We start from the raw sequence: 20,980 nt of genomic DNA on the forward strand, positions 1-20,980 counted from the left end.
AGGCGCCACAGTACGGGACGTCCACAGTGTACAACACCACAAGAACACCGACATCTCATCATCAGTGCCCGCAGACAGCAAGGTAACCTTGCTCGGGACCTTACTGCAGCCACTGGAACAGTTGTCTCCAGACACACAATCTACAAACGACTGAACAGACACGTTTTATTCGCCCTCATACCTGCAAGGTGCATTCCACTGACCCCTGGTCACAGGAGAGCCCGTAAAGCCTGGTGTCAAGAACACAGTACATGGTCATTGAAAGAGTGGTCACAGGTTATGTTCATGGACAAGTCCAGGTATAGTCTGAACAGTGATTCTCGCCGGGTTTTCGTCTGTCGTGAACCAGGATCCAGATACCAACCCCTTAATGTCCTTGAAAGGGACCTGTATGGAGGTCGTGCTTTGATGGTGTGGAGTGGGATTATGGTTGGTGCACGTACACCCTGCATGTCTCTGACAGAGGAACTGTAACAGGTCAGGTGTACCACGATGTCATTTTGCTGCAGTATGTCCGCCATTTCAGGGGTGGGTCCCACATTCCTCCTGATGGATGATAACGCACGGCCCCACCAGGCTTTCATCGTGGAGGAGTACCTTGAAACAGAAGATATCAGGCGAATGGAGTGCCCTGCCTGTTCCCCAGACCTAAACCCCATCAAGCACGTCTGGGATGCTCTCGGTCGACGTATTGCTGCACGTGTTCAAACCCCTCCGACACTTCAGGAGCTCCGAAAGGCACTGGAGCAAGAATGGGAGGCTATACCCCAGCAGCTGTTTGACCACCTGATCCAGAGTATGCCAACCCATTGTGCGGCCTGTGTATGTGTACATGGTACGACCCATCAGTCTGCTGAGCGCGCTCAGCAAGATCGTTGAGAAGCTAATATTAAAACGACTCACCAGGCACTGTATCACAAACGACACCCTGAGACCGGAGCAATTCGGTTTCAGGAATCACCACTCAACAACACAACAACTCCTCCGCGTCGTTGAATACATAACACACGGATACAACACAAACAAAGCAACTGGGGCGGTGTTCCTGGACATCGAAAAGGCTTTCGATCGTCTATGGCACAACGGCCTAATACGCAAACTTAGCGACGCAGGGTTCCCCGACGGGCTCGTACGTCTCATACACTCATATCTCACGGACAGGAGTTTCAACACCGACGTGCAGGGCAAACAATCGACACGAAATGGTATCCAGGCAGGAGTACCCCAAGGAAGTATCCTAGGGCCCTTACTGTTTAACCTCTACATTAACGACCTCCCAGCTACACACAACACGACGGTAGCAATCTACGCGGATGACACCGCCATCCTTGCGCAAGATTGGAAGCCGTCTAACATAATTCACGACTACAGACTGCACTCTGAACGGCGGAGCCTTGGCTGGTGAAATGGCGTGTTAGAGTGAACGTCGACAAGTGCGAGACCGTTCTGTTCACTAGAAGACCGAAGCAACTGCGCAAACATCAGCACTGCAACCCAATAACACTATACACACGCCCAATACGTTTCCGCGAGAAGGTCAAATACCTCGGTGTCTGGCTAGACAGGAAACTACTCTGGGGGGACCACATTCAACACGTGACCAACAAAGCTAACGCGAGACTCAAACAACTCTACCCTATGCTTAACAGGCGTAGCACACTGAACAGGAGGGTGTCTAGGTCCATGTACATGACACTTATTCGACCCCTGATGACGTACGCAGCCTCTGTCTGGGGATACGCTGCGCCAACTCGCCTGCGCCGTCTGCAGCTCATACAGAACAAAGTACTCAAAATCGTAAGCAACGCTCCGCGCTACACACGCATCGCGGACCTTCACCGGGAATACCGGCTAGATACTATTGTAAGTAGGCTGTTTAGGTTTTTTTTATTGGTAACGCCACCTCTGTATGAAAATCACTGGCTGTTCTGTGTGCAGTCTGTGGCTGCTTTGCATTGTTGTAATACTCGCCATTGTAGTGTTAGGCAGCTGGCTGTGAACAGCGCGTAGCGTTGCGCAGTTGGAGGTGAGCCGCCAGCAGTGGTGGATGTGGGGAGAGAGATGGCGGAGTTTTGAAATTTGTCATGAACTGCTATACATATATATATGATGATATCAAGGTAAATACATTGTTTGTTCTCTATTAATATCTTTCATTTGCTAACTATCCCTATCAGTAGTTAGTGTCTTCCATAGTTTGAATCTTTTATTTAGCTGGCAGTTGTGGCGCTTTTTTGTATTGCAGTAGTGGGAGTAACCAAGATTTTTGTGAGGTAAGTGATCTGTGAAAAGTACAGGTTAATGTTAGTCAGGACCATTCTCTTGTAGAGATTATTTAAAGTCAGATTGCGTTGCGCTAAAAAAAAAATATTGTGTGTCAGTTTAAGGACAGTCGTGTATAATTTTTCTAAGGGGACGTTTCATATCCGCGCTACACACGCATCGCGGACCTTCACCGGGAATACCGGCTAGATACTATCTTGCAGGTATTGCAAAACCTCTCCACACGACTGTACACTAACACGAGACACTCGCGCAACCCGTTCATCCTTTCTCTGGGTAACTACGACCACAACCATAGATGGAAGCATAACAGACCAAAGACACTACTGGCTAGGAACTAAACATCTATGGTCCATAGAACGCTAACACGACAGTACTGGCGAGCCCCTGCAACACAGTTATTACTGGAAACCCCAGATGTTCGACCATCCGAAAAACAGGCAACCGCAGGGAAACCGTACTGTACACACAGCACGCAAACCAGCCACACACACACCCTACACCGTCTGTGAGCCGATCTATGACCGATCGCCCACTAATCTACAACGACCTTGAACTGTTGCAGGGACGCAGCAAGCGCCGCAACAAGCTCCAACAACGACAAAGGTAACGATGCACGATACCTCGAACTAACATAACCACACCTTGCATGGCCGGCCGCGGTGGTCTCGCGGTTCTAGGCGCGCAGTCCGGAACCGTGCGACTGCTACGGTCGCAGGTTCGAATCCTGCCTCGGGCATGGATGTGTGTGATGTCCTTAGGTTAGTTCGGTTTAAGTAGTTCTAAGTTCTAGGGGACTAATGACCACAGCAGTTGAGTACCATAGTGCTCAGAGCCATTTCACACCTTGCATGCACTGTCGCAGATAGCAAGCCGCTACTGCCCTTACTACCCGTCCTACTGTCGCAGAGGTTTGTTTTCCCTTGGCGCTTGCCTTGGCACTTTTTTTCCTCTGCCCTTACAACTGCTACCCTTCGATGGCTTTCGTCCACTTTCTATCTCCTGACGGACCATGTTAATGAGTAATCTTACCCAGACGCATGGATAACATCCTGTGACTCCTGATTCAAAAACTAACATGTTATACGGAGGTGACAGTAGAACTTTTGGTTTGGTCACCACGTTGGTGAGGGCGTGGAGGGGCCCCATCCTATAAAAGTGTACGTGGTGATCATATCCCATATTGATGTCGGGGTACATGCGCAGGAAACAGTGGCGTTTTGTAGCACATGTGTTCTGGGGTGGTTTTCTCGACCTATCACCAATAACGTGGACTTACAGATCTGTGTCTCGTGTGTTCCCTATGTGCCTATGTCGTTAGCACCAGTTTTGTGTAGTGTCAAATTGTGTGGCGCCACATTCTGCAGTTACCCTTAATTTACGAGCATGAGTGTAGATGTGTGTCGTAGTGTGGTACCAACTTACCAATAGAAGGCAGCTGCCTACGACTGCGCCGGTCCCCTACGCTGGTCTGCAGCTCGTTGTCTGTGCCAAAGCGCTGTCCTCATAGCCAGTGGTTCACGTGAGCGAAAAGCTGAAAATCCGAGGGAGTGTAGTCCGGGGTGTATGGCTGGTGATCAAACGCTGCCCCTCGGAAAAGCAGCAGGAGCTTCTTCGTTGCACCTGAGGTATGCGACTGAGAACTGTCATGAAGAAGGAAATGCATGACAGCATGTGGGCTGCATGAAATCAGGAGAAACCCCTCAGTTGGACTTCACACTTGGCGGGAGACGCTATTTTATAGGAATCTTTACGTGCTCACTCCTTGTTCAGAACTGAAAAATGCAACATGACACGGTGTACGGGCGCACTAGCGACACTGCACAGCACACCTGCGCAAAGTTTCACCAGATTATCACTTCGGTTTTAATTTCGCGACCAATCGGAGGTCGAAGAAAAAGTAACCATTGTATAATCCTGAGCACGATGCCTGTTCCTGAATATGTGAATACAGTGAACTGTAGTGCAGTATCCTCTAAGATAACGCATGTGCGATATTTAAATCGTTTGTAGGACAAAACTTCTTTTACACTCCGATGTTAACATATCGACATCTGTCCCTATAACTGGAAAACAGTTCTCACTGCTGGTATTTGAAATACTTACCGCCTCCGTGCTAGTGCTCCTTAACTTATTTATTACACTCCATCAGATATTTCCAACTAACTATTAGCAACGCGTTGGCTAAAACCAGTATTAAAAATCTGTAATACTGTTGTCCTGTTGCTCCTCAATTGCTAGTAATACTATCTTTATGTTTATGAAATTACATTTATGTGCAAATGAATAAATGGATTCTATAGTTTGCTGTAAACGACGTATACATTGTTACGTAGCAGTTTATTCCCAAACTGTCCCGCACACTGTTGTATAATTTAATATTCAGATCGCAATAGTCAGTGAAGTCAAAACGCTAACACTGAACGAAAATTTCCAGCAGTATTCACTACTGCCAGTGACTGCATTTCTAATTACAGTAAGACCGTGATAATCCGGCACTCGATAATCCGACAAATCCGATAGTTCAGCCAGGACCAGGGCTTCATGCAAAATCTCATGTGCTGATACAGAGGAATGTTTGCTCAAAAGTTGCTAATCTCACACTGCAGCGTAAAAGAACTCGGACGCAATGTTAACATCAAAGACGCTAATTTCGTAGCTGCAGTTGCTTGTACCTATATGGAAAATACAATGTTGCACAGAGCCTGGAGAAAACTATGACCTAAACTGGTCGAAGAAGCAAAGATGGAAGTCATTTCTATAATGTAGGGTCGACAACTATTCGCTCTTAAATTTTAAGTGTGATAAAACCAGCATCCACTAATCAACTGAGTGTGTCTTCAACAGAAAAAGTTGACGAATGTATCGGTATTGACAGAAGTTTAGCTATCGAAGAAGAGAGAAACTTACGAAGAAACGCCTTCAACTGTCATTTCTTGGGCTGATGCTTGAAAAGCCTTAAAAACTTTTGTGAAATCCGCTGAGAGTAGCTAACAATACAACGCTTCTGAAGCTAAGAATCAGCACAACATAGTCTACTAAATATTCTTTTTTTAAAAAAATGCTCAATCTAAGAAACAAATTCACGTTCCTACAATGCTCCAGAGTGCTCAGAAGAGTATTTCAGGTAAACCACCCTCTGACATATTCCATGCCCTAGTCACAGCGAGACGTCTGTACTATTCTTAAAGACAGTGATTCAATTTAAACTGCACCAACTACTGGGCAACAATTTTATTAATAACCTTGTTCTGGATTTTTCAAATCAGTGGTGCTTATTTAATTTCATAACTGACGTACAAAAAAATATTAATATATACTGAACTTTTCTGAAACTTTGAGTCTTAAACTTGAGAAAAGTACAGTATTTAGCTTTTCTTTGAATTTTGTTTTTACAGCAAAGTAATATATGCTTTTAATTTTTTATATTATATTCTCTCATATTCTCTTTAATAAGTAACAATTACTTGCTTTTTGCGTTAAAAATATAGGTTTTACTAATACAGCTTCTTTTTAAATTAGTTTTTTTAATGACCTCGATAACCCGGCGTATTTGATACGCCAGCATTAATAGGCCGCTGAGCATGCCGCATTATCCAGGCCCTACTGTATTTCCATATCCCCTTTCCTCTTGGTACAGTGTTGTACGGTCAGTTAAACAGTCTAGTTCTTCCCCAGCCGTGGGTCTTTTACCTGGTTCCGAGAAGCCATGTTTACACTTGGGGGAATGTTATAGTCGTGAAGTTGTTTTCTGGTAAAAGCCATTCTCCGTGCAGGAAAGTCTGACATCCCAGCCCAGGAGCCAGGAGCATCGAGGAGTCTGGGCGGTGTGCCACGAAACTGTGAAAAGGAATCCTTTTCAGCTAAGATAAGACTCTAAAAGGCATAATAAAACACGAGCCTATGAAATGTGAGAGCAGCTGTTAAGTCCAGGTGCGGCTTGCTGCAATGTTTGTTCAAATTTTAGGGACCGGTTCTCTGGTTAGCTCATGGTAATTGTTTCGGTAGAGAGGGGGAGTTCTCGCACGTGCGTATGAGTATGGCTTTTCGTTGGCCGTGACGTAATTTCTGTTATATAGTAGAAGAGATTTTCTCCTTTCTTCCCTGTGCCATGGGAGAAACAGACATTATTGGTTAGTCACGATAAAATCTGCAAGAACAGGACATTGTTAAACTTGTTTATTAAATTATCATTCGTTGAACTCGCAAGGTCTGCTGCAATTGGCCGGCAAGATTCCGACACTGGAAGAATCAGCTAATTTTTGTAGACGGGACGTCAGTCATGCTCGGGTAGCTCAGTCAGTGGAGCACTTGCCCGCAGAAGGCAAAGATCCCGAGTTCGAATCTTGACCCGGCACATACTATGCCACTAAGTTTCACATCAGCACATAGCAGCATAGCGAAAACCTCATTCAGGAAACATATCCCAGACTGTGGCAAACCCATATCTCCGCAGTATCGTTTCTCCCAAGGTTGTTGGTCTTGCAAATTCCTGAGGAGATGTGTGAAATTTTGGATGATAGCAGCCAAGGTACTGGTGGAAATACAACTACTTTCGGTAGAGCACTTGCCTGTGGAAGGAAAAGTTTCCGAGTTAGAGCCTTGGTCGGGCACACAGCTTTAATCTGGCAGCAAGTTTCATGTCTCAGATTTTGGATGAGGTTCAGGTCAGGTGATTTTACAGGCAAATCGAGATTTGAAACTTCCTTGCAAATTAAAACTGTGTGCCGGACCGGTACTCGAATTCGGGATCTTTGCCTTTGCGAAGGCAAGTGCTCTACCGTCTGAGCTACCCAAGCACGACTCGCGAGCTGTCCCCACAGCTCTAAATTCCGCCAGTACCTCGTCTCCTACCTTCCAAACTTCACAGAAGCTCTCTTGCGAACCTAGCAGAACTAGCACTCCTGGAAGAAAGGATATTGCGGAGACATGGCTTAGCCACAACCTGGAGGATGTTTCCAGACGGAAGAGCACTTGCCCGCGAAAGGCAAAGGTCCCGAGTTCGAATTTCGGTACGGCACACATTTTTAATCTGACAGGAAGTTTCATATCAGCGCACGCTCCTCTGCAGAGCGAAAATTTCATTTTGTAAATCTAGATTTAATAGGGCGAGGGAGGGTTCAGAAGAGCTGTCACGTATTCTTACAGCCCGACGAACTTTGCTGTTGTCGTCTTGAAAAACAGGCGCATCAGTAGCATACTCGTAATGCGGATGTTGACAGAAAGGTAACACCTGATCATTAAGAATGTTTAAATAAACATGCTGTGGAGGTATCCTGTGAAGGTTCGTCGTAATGAGGCACGAACGTGAACGTACTCTGCGCGATCGACTGAGCTACCCGACCACGACTCACGACCCACGACCCGTCCTCACAGATTTATTTTCACCCGTACCTTGTCTCATACCTGTCAAACTTCACAGAAGTTCTCCTGCGAAACTTGCAATACTAGCACTACTGGGAGAAAAGACATTGCGCAGACATGGCTTAGCCACAGACTGGGGGATGTTTCCAGAAGGAGATTTTCACTCTGCAGCGAAGTGTGCGCTGATGTGAAACTTCCTGGCAGATTAAAATTGTTGGTAGAGCACTTTCGCGCGAATGGAAAAGGTCCCGATTTCGTATCTCGGTTCAGTACACAAGTTTAATCTGTCGTAAAGTGAAAATTTCGTTCTGGAAACATCCCCCAGCCTGTTGCTAAGCCATGTCTCCGCAGTACCATTTCTTATAGGGTTGCTACTCTTGCAAGTTTCGCAGGAGAGCTTCTGTGAAGTGTGGAAGGTAGGAGACGAGATACTGGCGGAAGTAAAGCCGTGAGGACGGGTCGTGAGTCGTGCTTAGATAGCTCCGATGGTAGAGTACCTACTCGCGAAAGGCAAAGCCCCCGAGTTCGAATACCGGTCCAGCATACAGTTTAATCTCCCAGGAAGTTTCAAGGCTAGAATACAGCTTCAGGGACGCCGTCGAGAGCACTTCTCTTAGACAGCCGCAGAAGATACCTACTCCAGGTTGTCGCAGAGAGGCGCAGGGAGAGATGTCTCCTATTTAGAGCAGAGTACAGAGGCCGAACTGATTTTAGAATTTCCAGCAATCACTGCAGCTGTCTTCTGCCCTCACGCAGCTTAAGACTGGTAAGCATGGGCCGTCATTGCAGCCACTGAGAAAAGATGAGCGCCAAGTCAGTTTATTTACATCAGGGCTTCATTTTGTTAATTTAATTTTCACAGCCAACTAGTTGTGCCTATCATGGGCTATCATGCTTTTCTGGGACCCTTCTCAATATCACTAACATTTTTCACAATAATTAGCCGTATTCGCGACATACTTTTACATCGTTCTTTTATGTATCCACCCAACCGTATATTTTCAATCCCTTGTATTCTTAATTCAGTAGGCAAATCATTTTTATGTCTTTTGGCAATAAATCAGACGTTTTATAGTGACCGTTAGTTTCTTTTGATAGTTTGATGGATCCTCTCTTTAATATGCCTACGTGAGTTGGGCTACTCATACTTTCATGCTTGATTGGGCGACCCGTTGTTTTTTTAAATTTGCATGATCTTATGAGGAGCTTCCAATCCCCAGGGGATAGGATCTACAGCAACTCAGAAGTATGCTAAACAGTTCAACCAGTACTTCACAACATTTATTATTTCGGGCCACAAGTTTTCTACAAAAGAAATTAAAGCGAGACGAGCACGGGAAAACTGACATTGCATTAATTTAATTACCCTTAGGTGCAACCTCGAACCACAATCTTCCTAATTACCTCAAAAATTCTCTTCGGCATTGATTTTGGTAGGGTTAGTAGTTGTTGCTGTGCAGTTGTGGCCCTCTCTTCTCGTGTCGCTCTTTTCAGCTCACATACAGCCTCAAATTGCCTTCCACCGCGATAAACACTCCTTGCAAATATTTCCCGAAGGTTTGCACGGGGCTCAAACCGGGCTACGTGCAGGAAAGGGAAAGACATCAATATCGTTATCTCCATAGCATTTTTTTTAACGCACACAGGAGTATTATATAGTTGAAACATTAATCTTTCGTCCAATAGGTCCTCAATACATTCTGATCAGTTGTGCTTCTAGTATTGCAGTTACATGTTAAGAGTTCATTCTAGTGTTCAGGCAAGCAATGCGTGACTTACTCTTAGCGCAGAAGGACCATAAAAATCCCACCATCAAAATTTCTGTTCATTCTTACTTGCTCCTCTGTTCTCAGATCATGTCTATTTTTCTTTTTATTCCGATTTTGGCCGTCTAGGGACCGCGTTAAACAACTATTTTTCAATGTACATTTCTCCTATTGCGCTCCTCCTCTTTTCTCTTCTGCCAATATGTCTTCATCCTCTCTCTGTGCTGCTCCCTTCGGTCTTCTGTCCACACTGTTCCTCCAGTTCTTCTCTCCTTCACTTCAAATCCTTCAAAATGTTGAATTTTGTCTCTAATTAAGTCTCTGTTGGTTATATCATCTTCTCCTATACCCATCTCCTCCAAGTCTGCTTTGACTTCTTTGAACCAGGTAATTTGGGTTCTGGGGTTCTTGTCAAAAAACATGAATATTTTCTTTGTCAGCCTTTCATCATTCATTCTTTTCAAATGGGCGTAAAAGCTTACTCTTCTCTTCCTCATAGTATCTCCCACTTTCTCAATTTTGTCATACACTTCTCTATTACTTCTAAGCTTCCAAGTCCCATTCTCAAACCTCGGCCCAAGTACTCTTCTAATGATTTTTCGCTCCTTTTTTGCTATAGCTTCCATTTCCTTGTTAGTGTTCATTGCTAAACATTCAGATGCATACAGACACTCTGGCTTAATCACAGTGTTGTAGTGCCTTATTTTTGCGTTAATTGATACTGACTTCTTGTTGTACACATTCTTTGTTAGCTGGAATGCCATTTCCATTTTTCTTGTTCTTGTTTTATTTCCTTCTTTATCTGAAGCATTGGGCTGGATGATTTCCCCTAAATATTTGAAAGTAGAAACCTTCTTTATCCGGCCATACTTTGTAATCATATTGCTCGGTGCCTCTTTTACATTGGTTAGGTACTCTGTCTTTTCAAAGGAGATTTTCAGTCCTGCTTTTTCTGCTGTTTCATTCAGAATATTGATCTGTTTGACTGCTTCTTCCAAACTTCCTGCCAGAATCGCTAAGTCATCAGCAAAAGCGAGGCAGTCTACTTCTAATCCATCCTTTATTCTTCCTAATCTGATTTTTTGTATTCCTTCTTCAGTCGTTTTCTTCCTCCACTCTCTAATAACTTTTTCTAACACACAGTTGAATAGGGTAGGTGACAACCCATCTCCTTGTCTTAATCCTGTTCTGATTTTGAATGGTCTGGATACCTCACCACGGAACTTTACTTTTGCATAGGTATCCGTAAGTGTTTCTTTGACGATTGCGACTGTTTTCTTGTCTACTCCAAACTCCCTAAGGATGTTAACCAAGGTTGTTCTGTCAACGGAGTCGTACGCCTTCTTGAAGTCAACAAACGTGATAAAGATGTCTTTTCCTCTTAATCGTCTATATTTAATAATTAACTTCAAGTTTAAAATTTGCTCCACACAAGATCTTCCCTTCCTAAAGCCGGCTTGGTATTCACCAATTTCTTGATCAAGTTGTTTCTCCAATCTGTTTTGTAGGGACTTAGATAGAATTTTATACGTTACCGGAAGTAAAGATATCCCTCTGTAGTTATTTGCATCGGTTTTATCCCCTTTCTTGAAGATGGGGTGGATTAATGCAGTTTTCCATTCTTCCGGTATACGTTCCGTTCTCCAAATCTCATTGAATATTCCCAGTAGTTTTTCTTGAGTTGTATTATCCACACTTTTCCACATTTCTGCAATTATCATGTCTTCCCCTGGTGCTTTATTGTTCTTAAGGTTTTTAATGATTTCTCTGATTTCTATGAGGCATGGGGGTTCAGAATTATTGTTTACTGTGTTTGGGGTGTTGGCTGGTAATTTTTCAATAGGTTCCTGACAGTTGAGGAGTTGTTCAAAATATTTTGCTAATATTTCACAATTTTCTTCATTATTCATTGCCAGTTTTCCACTGGTATCTTTAAAACACAGATTTGGTGCTACATATTTTTGTAGTTTCTGTCTGAATGTGCTGTAAAAGGATCTGTTATTGTTTCTCTTAAAATCTTTATCCATTTGTATAAGTTGGTTCTTTTCAAATAGTCTTTTTACTGATCTAATGAGTTTTGCTGTAGAAGATCTTTGCTGTTTGAACTCCAGGTAGTCCTTATCACTTTTGGTTGAGTGCCATTTCTTCCATGCCTTCATCCTTTGTTCTATTGCTTCCTCACATATCTCATCCCACCATTCGTGTTTCGTTCTCTTTTTCATTTTTGCGACCTCTTGAGCAGATCTTATCATTCCTTCTTTTATATCTTCCCATTTATCCGAACATATAACTATGTTTTGACAGAATTCTTCTCTTTTCTCTTTCATGATGTTTGCGTCTATCTTTTGAGTTTTCCTGTTTTGTATTTGTTTCTTTCTTTGTGGTATGACCTTTAATTTGATTGTCGATAAGTAGTGGTCAGTTACAATGTTTGCCCCTTTCCGAACTCTCACATTCATTATTTCTTTTTGATTATAGTGTGTGATGGCTATGTGATCTATCTGGAACTCTCCAATACTTGTGTTTGGTGATTTCCATGTTTTCTGTTTCTTAGGAGGTTTTTTGAAATTTGTAGACATTAATTTTAAGTTATGACCCTTGCATAGTTCTATTAATCTTTCTCCATTTCTGTTTGTCCTTTTGTGAGCCGGGTAGTTTCCTACTGTTTTTTGTATTTTTTTTCTTGGCCTATTTGTGCATTGAAGTCCCCAAACAGTATTTTCACATTTGATGTTGGGATTTTAGAAAGTTCGTGGTCTAGAGATTCCCAATATGTATCTACTTTCTGAGGGTTTTTCTTATTGTCATTGTTGATGGGTGCGTGGCAATTAATAAGTGTATAGGTTTTATTTAGGGCGCGGAATGTGAGAAAAGACAAGCGTTCATTAGGTGACTGGAAGTCGGTTATTGAGTTTACCCAGTTAGATTTCACGATGAAGCCTGTTCCAAGGTGGGGAAGGCCTCTTCCACATGGGTTCCAGCCTTTCTTTCCTTTAAATATCCTGTATCCTTCATAATCCATTAAATCTTCATCTGTAAATCTGGTTTCCTGCAGCGCACATATTTGGATTTTATATACCTTCAAGACTTTGGTGAGCGGCTTCAGTTTTCCCGGCTTCAAGAGCGAGTTAATATTTAGGGTTACAAAGAAATGTACGTTGTTTTTCTTCAGTTTAGAGGATTTTGAATTTCTTGAACGGCATGATGCTTCAGGCTCTCCAGAATCCTTAGGCCTGATTGCGCTGCTGTTAGCGGCGGAGGATTGGTTACCTCCTGGAGTAGTTCTATCTAGAGAAATTGACATCATGCATAGTTGTTTGAAATTCAGGGCGGGAGATGGTTTTTTGGGCCATTCCGAGGTTAAAACTGGGATTGTAAGTTCCAGAGTGTGTGTTCAGCCGCTCCTAACATGGAGAACAGACGCTGTTTGTAGCCGCTCCTCTAGGAGTTCAGACGCTACATTTCGTTAGTTTTGGTCCGCCCTGGGTATTTGATTTCCCCAGTACCACCTATATCTAGGAGGCATTCCCCTATCCGCCACCTGGGGAGGCGCCCGATGGGGGTACTAACAACCCCACATGGGCATGTCTATAATATTGAAATGTTTCCTGACCGTCTAAATTAAACTTTCTCTCGTCGCTGATGATCACTTTGTCTATTCTGAAGTCCATGACGTATGTTTCTCAGCAAACTACAATCTATCTGTCTATCCTGAAGTCACGACGTACGTTTTTCAGTAAACTCCAATCTAGCGTGCTTATGTTTGGGTATTCGAGCGTGCTTCTGCAGTCGTTTCTTGAATGCAAGATGTTTGCCATGTGACAAAATATGTCACACATGTCTGCCTGTTACTGGCAACTGTAAATCGGCAACAAGTGGAGAAGAATAACGGTTTGTGGCACTTGCTTTGCGCAGAATTCATCCTTTCCATGTCACAGAAAATATTCTACGTTGCCCATATTTTCCGCTATGTCTATATCGTGCGCCCAATCTTACGAAATTATCGATCACTGTACCTAAACAGTTCAACTTCTTGGCAGTTTGACACTTATAGAGCCCCATTTCCTTGTGAGTACCGATTTTTGCTTTGTCATCACATGGTAACTGTTTTCCGTGTGATCTGTCACAATCGTGGTTTATGTACACAACACACACTGTTACTAATGGTGACTGTTTTCTATCTGTAGCAAAGGCACGTACGTACAGACTAATACCGCACATTGTCGACTGTCTTTATACTGAGTTCCACCCGCTACCACCTGAATCGTCGATGTCTTGTTAAGTAATGTTTTATGTACTGTACTACCGACATCAGACGTGGTACCATTTGACTGCAGTTGTTGGTATACTCGATTTCATACTGTTGCGTATACATTGTGCACAACTACTCCAACCGACAATGTTAATTTTCCTGCAAATACCCATGCCTTTATAGTGATTTCCACTGCTGTACAAGGTAAACCCGAACTCCACTGACAAAATTTCGGAGGTCGTTTAGGCTTCTTTTCTGTGTAATTTGGCGCCAGGGGCGTGTCGTCCACGATGGCCCGTTACAGAGAAATAACGTAATTATAATTTAGTCAGATTGTTACCCCAATTATCTTTCTTTCTGTGAAAATGCTTTCACAAAAATAAAAAAGGGCCTATAAAATGCACTGCATAAACCGTAAAACAACAAAACAGAGTAATGCAACAATTCTTAGCGAAACAAGAGTACTGTGACGTGGTTGCCGTCACTGCGGGAAAAACCGATACACGAGGTGCACGTCTGAGAACACTTCAACTGTCACTCAACTAACACTACCAGAAAAACAAAACCGAGCAGTACTGAATGCAGGCTTGAGACAAAGAGTAAAGGGGACAATACTGTTGTCGACAGCAAGTACCGCGAGTGAAAGGAACAAGCTTGTTTCCAAATGAGACACAACATACACGAGGTGTGATCAAAAAGTAGCGGGAATTTTTGATTTGGCGGGCTTTATATACCCGATTTTCAATTTTTTTATCTTGTTGATACACATGTTCTAGTATATGTTTGTAGTTTCAGCTGTTCTGAATATTTTGTTTAATGTCGACAGTAGAAAATGTTATAAGTGTTTTCGAGTACTCGGAGAATTTTTACATTCTAAAAGAAATTGATCAAATATTTTGCATTAAAGTTTGCCTGAAAGATAGAATAAAGTGCAACGCCCCATTTGAAATGTTGGCTGTAGCTTATGGCAAATTTACTATGAGTCAGACAAAAGAGTTTACGATTGGTATAAACGTTACAAACAGGGTCGAGAAGATGTTCCAGACGACGACCGCCCTTGACGCCCTAGCAATTCGATTACTGACAACACACCTCAATGTCAGTTCTTGATTTTTTGAAAAAAAAAATCTGTGCTTCAGCCACCGTATGCGCACCGAGAGAGATGGCGCAGTGGTTAGCACATTGGACTTGTATTCGGGAGGACGACGGTTCAAACCCGTGTCCGGCCACCCTGATTTAGGTTTTCCGTGATTTCCCTAAATCGCTTCAGGCAAATGACGGTTTGGTTCCTTCGAAAGGGCACGGCCTATTTCCTTCCCTAATTCCAGCTTGTGCTCGGTCTCTAATGACCTCGCTGTCGACGCGACTTTAAACACTAACCTCCTCCTCCTACGCAGTATTCGCCTGACATGGACCTTTGCGACTTCTTTCTATTCCAGAGGCTGAAGAGAACCACGAAAGGACGTCGCTTTTCCGCCATTGATGAGATAAACCAGAATCACGGAACGAGTTGAACACCATAACAAAAAGTGAGTTCCAGAAGTGCTTCCAAGGTTGGAAACAGCGCTGGCGCACGTGTATGATATCTGAGGGGAATAACTTTGAAGGGTTAAACTTGCTATTGATGAATAAATATATGTTCTTTAAGAAAAACAAAAATTCCCGTTACTTTTTGATCACACCTCGTATAACGTCAACAATTGCAATCTGAGAGGAATTACTTTGAAGGGATAAAGTTGCTATTGATGAATAAATACAGATTCTTTAAGAAATACAAAAATTCCCGTTACTTTTTGATCATACCTCGTATACCGGCAACAATTGCACTTTTATCCAGATATTTTCAAGGAATACAAGTGCAAAGATACGTCAGGCCAAGAAATCAGACGTAATGCAATTACTCGATAGTCGTGTTAGAGAGCTTCTCCGAAAGCAAAGAGAGTTTCACTGCTGATTTAAAAGTAGCCAAAGCCTCGCAGATAAACAAAAACCGAACGAAGCAAAAATCAGCATGTGAAGAATCAAGCGTGAAGCGTTTAACGAATTCAAAAGGAAAATTCTAGGAATCGATCTGACAGAAAATCCTCAGAAGTTTTGGTCTTAGGTTTAATAAGCAACGGATCGAAGCCATCTGTCCAGACGCCCTGTGAGTATAATGACATCGCAAGGGAGGTTGACAGAGGGAAGACAGAAATAGTAATTTGATTAAATTTGTTTTTGGATGGGATCCACCTTTCAGCAAAACGTAATTTTTCTTTTCTCCTGTTACTCATACATGTTTCGACGAAGTTTTAAGATCATCAGTGGACTTTTATTATATTTCTTGTTAACATGTGTTGTGTTTTGCTTTCCTTTCAAGTCTGACACTTTTTCTGGTTCCCCCATTATCTTCATAGTGAAAAAATGTACTTTTTAAACTTTCACTATCCTAATTTTGTTTCTAAACACTAACAGTGAAAGTTTAAATAGTGCAGTATCACAGTGAAGGTAATGGGGAAACCAGAAATGTGGCAAGAGCGTGAAAGGAAAACAACTGTAGTTAAAAAAAAATTGGGAAAAACCACAGTATGCTGTAACAAGAAATAAAATAAACGCCCACTGATGATGCTGAAACTTCATCGAAACATATCTGAATAACAGAATAAAAGAATAATTGTGTTTCGCTCTTCAGCGAAACACGTCTAAGTAATAGAAAAAAAGCGTTTTGCTCAAGGCGGATCCCAACAAAAAAAAAAAAAAAAAAAAAAAAAAACGAGTTTAGTTGTAAGCTAAGACGGACAGCACAGTTTTAACCTTAAGATGACTAAATTCAGTTCTCCAAAAATGTTTCACTGACGAAGGCTGTATTGTGGCTCCTCCTATAAATCGTTGTACGAACACACATATCGAGATAAATGACCACTGGTTTGAAGACGCACACGACTCAACATAGAAACTGCGAAAGAATTTTCTCCCCTTTAAGCAGCTATTTATCCTAGGTCGCTGAAAGAGCGATGAGTTCCCAGTGATTTGCAAAAATATGTAGGTTCTTCCCGGTTTGAAGATGAGTTGTCGAACAGCTGCACTTAACTATAGTCCCATATCACTGAAGTCATTATGTTGTAGAATTTTGAAACACAGTTTTATACAAGCGTATTGTGGCTTTTATGGAGACCGCAAGTCCACTCTGTAGAAATCAACTTGATTTCCGAAAACAATGATCGTTTGAAACCCAGTTGGCTTTGTTCGTCCAGGAGACTCAGACGTCAGTAGATAACTGCGTCCAAGTTGTTGCCGTGTTCCTTGAATTTCAGAATGCGAACGATACAGTTCCGCACTGTCGGCTAATGAACAAAATACGAGCGTACGGAATATAAGACCAGCTGTTTAACTGAACTGAAGATGGTTCAGCAAACATAACACTGAATGTCATTATCAACGGAGGGACTTATTCAGATGTAAATGTGGCTTCGGCCGTATCCCAGGTTAGCTTTACAGGACCGTTACTTTTCACAATATGTATAAATGACCTAGTGGACAACGTCGGGTGTTGCGTGAGGTTTTCACCAAAAATGTTGTCGTAAACAGAGAAGTCGTAATGCTAGAAAACTATTCCAAAACTCAGGAACAGTTACAGAGGATAGGCGCTTGGTAAACGGATTGACAGTTAACTCTCAGCATAAACAAATGTAACGTATCACGAATACGTAGACAGAGAGACACATTATTGTATGATTACACAATTGCAGAACAATCACTGGAAGCAGTTACTTCCATAAAATATCTAAGAATATGCGTGCACAGAAATATAAAGCGACCACATAAAACTAATCACAGACAAGACAGATGCCAGCCTGAGAGGTGTTAAAATAATCATCAGGAAAGTCAGTCTACCCAGGAAGGTTCAAATGGTTCAAATGGCTCTGAGCACTATGGGACTTAACTTCTGAGGTCATCAGTCCCCTAGAACTTAGAACTACTTAAACCTAACTAAGCTAAGGACATCACACACATCCATGCCCGAGGCAGGATTCGAACCTGCGACCGTAGCGGTCGCGCGGTTCCAGACTGGAGCGCCTAGAACCGCTTGGTCACATCGGCCGGCTACCCAGGAAGGAAGTAGCTTACAAAACCTTCAGTCGACCAATACTTGAATATTCTTCATCAGTGTGGGATCCGTACCAGAGGGGATTGATAGAGGAAATAGAGAAGATCCAAAGAAGAGCAACTCGTTTCGTTACATGTTGATATAGTAAGCATGAAAGCGTTACGGAAATGCTCAGCACTCTCTGGCAGACGCTGCAAGAGAGACTTTTTCCCTCACTGTGTGGTTTACTTATAAAATTTCGCCAGCGTACGTTGCTAGAACCGTCAACCGTTAGATTGCTCCCTCATATGTATATCTCACGAAAAGACTGGAAAGATAAAATTAGAAAGATTGGTTAAGATGGCTTGAGTAGCACAGACATAAGTTACATGTAGAACGGCAATATTAATAACACTGCGATTTTTACAGTTCGCTTTAATTTAAAATAATATTATGAAGCTTCTTCAGTGAATGATACATGGAAAAACTTTAATGTACGGCACATGCTCTCTATTGTGCACTTTAAAGCAATATGTAAGAGTACATGTAGGTCTAGTATCGTGATGCTTGGGAACGGCGCATAGTTAATAGATTCCGCGGTACACCGCCAGTGAATGTGGAAAGATGAATTCGTATTTAAATAGGGGAAGAGAGAAAGAAAGAGAGAGAAAGAGATCACCAGAGATGAATAATTTATTAAGCGCAGAGTATACAGTTTGTTATCTAGCATAGCGACTCACATTCCTCAGCATTGTATTCGCCCTCCCCCTCATGGTCAAGGCCACAGCCGGAGGTGGTGGGTGCGAGTCAATGCGCTTGCGCGGACGTGCTCGGAATTGTTCGGCTGTGCCCGGCCCGGAACCCGACGGCGAGGCGAGGGCGGGGCGGCAGCGCGCGCGGCGTGCCTAGCGCTTCAGTAGCAGACAAGACAGCCTCCGGCGATGTTGGCCCAGTGGAAGACGTGGACGGCGGACTGCAGCCAGCTGGCGCTGGCCGCGTGCTCGGCGGCGGCGGTGGTGGCGGTGGCGGCGTACCGCCACCTGTTACGGGCGCGGGTGCGGCCCGCGGGCGGCGTCGTGGTCATCACGGGCTGCGACTCGGGCCTGGGCTTCTCGCTGGCGCTGCACGCCCAGCGGCAGGGCTTCACGGTGTTCGCGGGCGTGCTGCAGCCGCAGGGGGCCGGCGCCAGGCGCCTGGCCGAGCAGCGCGACGGCCCGCCGGTGCGCCTGCTGCCTCTGGACGTCACCGACCGGGACAGCGTGCGAGCGGCCGTCGCCGCCGCCGAGCGCGCCCTGTCTGAAGAACCCGGCCTCTGTGAGTACCCCCGCCCGAGCACGATGCGACACTGTGTGTATAGAGCAGTGGTTACCAACCTTCCTGAGACCCTTACCCCTCAGACACAGTCAACCGATTCGGTTAATATTTGGCAGGTCGTTTGTGCGTAAACTAAAACGAAAGACTAAGTTTGGCTCATCACCACCTCCTTTTCTTTTCTTCTTTTATAAAACCAGCCCTAAAATTCATGACGCTCAGTCGACTCAGAATTGACGGGATCGATAGATAATTGAAAATTTACCATTTTTCGTCAAATATGCGGTCCACAAACGCGTCGTTTCCTAGAAATCGAAGCTAGAAACTCTATTGCCACCTACATACCTAAAAGATAGCCGGCTCTGGTGGCCGAGCGGTTCTAGGCACTACAGTCTGGAACCGCGCGACCGCTACGGTCGCAGGTTCGAATCCTGCCTCGGGCATGGATGTGTATGATGTCAAAACATGTCTCTGAGCATTATGGGACTGAACTTCTGAGGTCATCAGTCCCCTAAAACTTAGAACTACTTAAAGGTAACTAACCTAAGGACAATACACACATCCATGCCCGAGACAGGATTCGAACCTGCGGCCGTAGCGGTCGCGCGGTTCCATTTAAGTAACCATCCGTTTAAGTTGTTCTAAGTTTTAGGAGACTGATGACCTCAGAAGTTCAGTCCCATAGCCATTTGAACCATACCCAAAAGATAAGTCATTTATTGAAAGCGCCGCTGGCGTAGCGACCAAAGGATCTCGTTGGAGAACACAGAACATGTGTTCGGTTCCCAAATGCATTCTGCAGTTCTTTTGTTTTTTTCATTCGTCTACCGGCTGTCCGAGAAATTTGCTTACTTTGTTTTCTTCCTTATTTATGTCCTTGCCTGATTAACCGTCCTATTGTTAAAATTACGAAACGGAAAAAAAGCAGATCAAAAAACTGCAGTATGCGTTTGAGAATCGATCACAGGTTCTCTGCCCTGTTCACTACCCCAGCAGCGCTTTCGTTGAACAGCGTTTACCTTATGCATAGGTAAGCTGAAGTCCCACCGGTTTTTTTCCCTGGTTTATCGCAAAATATGCGCTTACGGATCCCTTATATGTAATTATGGGAAATACTCAGTTTTCTGTTATTTACCGATCCTTCAATTCTAAGTCGATTGCACGTCATGAACTATAAGGGTGGTTTTCTCAGAACGGTGCGGTGTTGAGCTAAATTCTCTTATAGCCCGTCATCTTAGGTTCTGCACAAGCGACCTGTCAAATATGGGCCAAATAGGTTGCCCAACTCTGAGGCCATCCTCTTGTGAGTGCAGAACACACATTAGCATGTATCTACATTTTAGAATGAAAAGAATGTTCTTTGAAAACTCTCATTTTCAAAATGGCGAAAGATAAATCATATTCAGTTTTTGTAGGTGTTTTACTAAAGAACGAACTGATCAGTCAGTAAGATAATTATTACTGTTTATTTCTAGCAACCTTATTTAGAGAATGATGAACCAGTTCTCAGTGCATAGCTAGTGCTTTCTAAAAGTCCTACTCAGAAAAGAAGGCTATTCCCATTAAGCGTAGACGCTTTAAACATACTTCCTCCGCCCCATTCCTCTCCCTAGCGACACTTGCTTCACACACACTCTGCACCCCAATGCAAAATCAACCAAATTAAAATGTGTGCAATATACTTAAGCCTATTGTTTGTAAGTCCCTTGATTGCTGGACTCTTACTTCTGAACTGGCAGAAACAGGAAGACTTCAGGCTGCCCATGCTTTGTGTATGAGCACTGCCACTAATAAAATTAATATTAATGATAGTGTGTAGGTCCTACAGAAAAGTAGTAGCCATTATATAGTTACTGTCTTTCGTGCGGTCAGTTCGTTTATCGACATATACTACATGACTGTCGTTGCAGTTCACAATTAAGTGCCTGGCAGAGGGCT

General features: G+C 43.5%; 1 protein-coding gene across 1 annotated transcript in view; it reads left to right on the forward strand.

Moving 5' to 3' along the window:
* Positions 1 to 18,670: 18,670 nt before the first annotated feature.
* LOC126237337 (D-beta-hydroxybutyrate dehydrogenase, mitochondrial-like) overlaps positions 18,671 to 20,980 on the forward strand; it is a 93,374-nt gene continuing 91,064 nt past the window's right edge. The window contains exon 1 of the mRNA XM_049947355.1: positions 18,671 to 19,045. Within this exon, the coding sequence (XP_049803312.1) occupies positions 18,673 to 19,045 (373 nt within the window). The 5' untranslated portion in view covers positions 18,671 to 18,672. The remainder of the gene's footprint in view (positions 19,046 to 20,980) is intronic.

This window comes from Schistocerca nitens, chromosome 1 (genome assembly GCF_023898315.1).
Source record: "Schistocerca nitens isolate TAMUIC-IGC-003100 chromosome 1, iqSchNite1.1, whole genome shotgun sequence".
In the NCBI taxonomy this organism is placed as follows: domain Eukaryota; kingdom Metazoa; phylum Arthropoda; class Insecta; order Orthoptera; family Acrididae; genus Schistocerca; species Schistocerca nitens.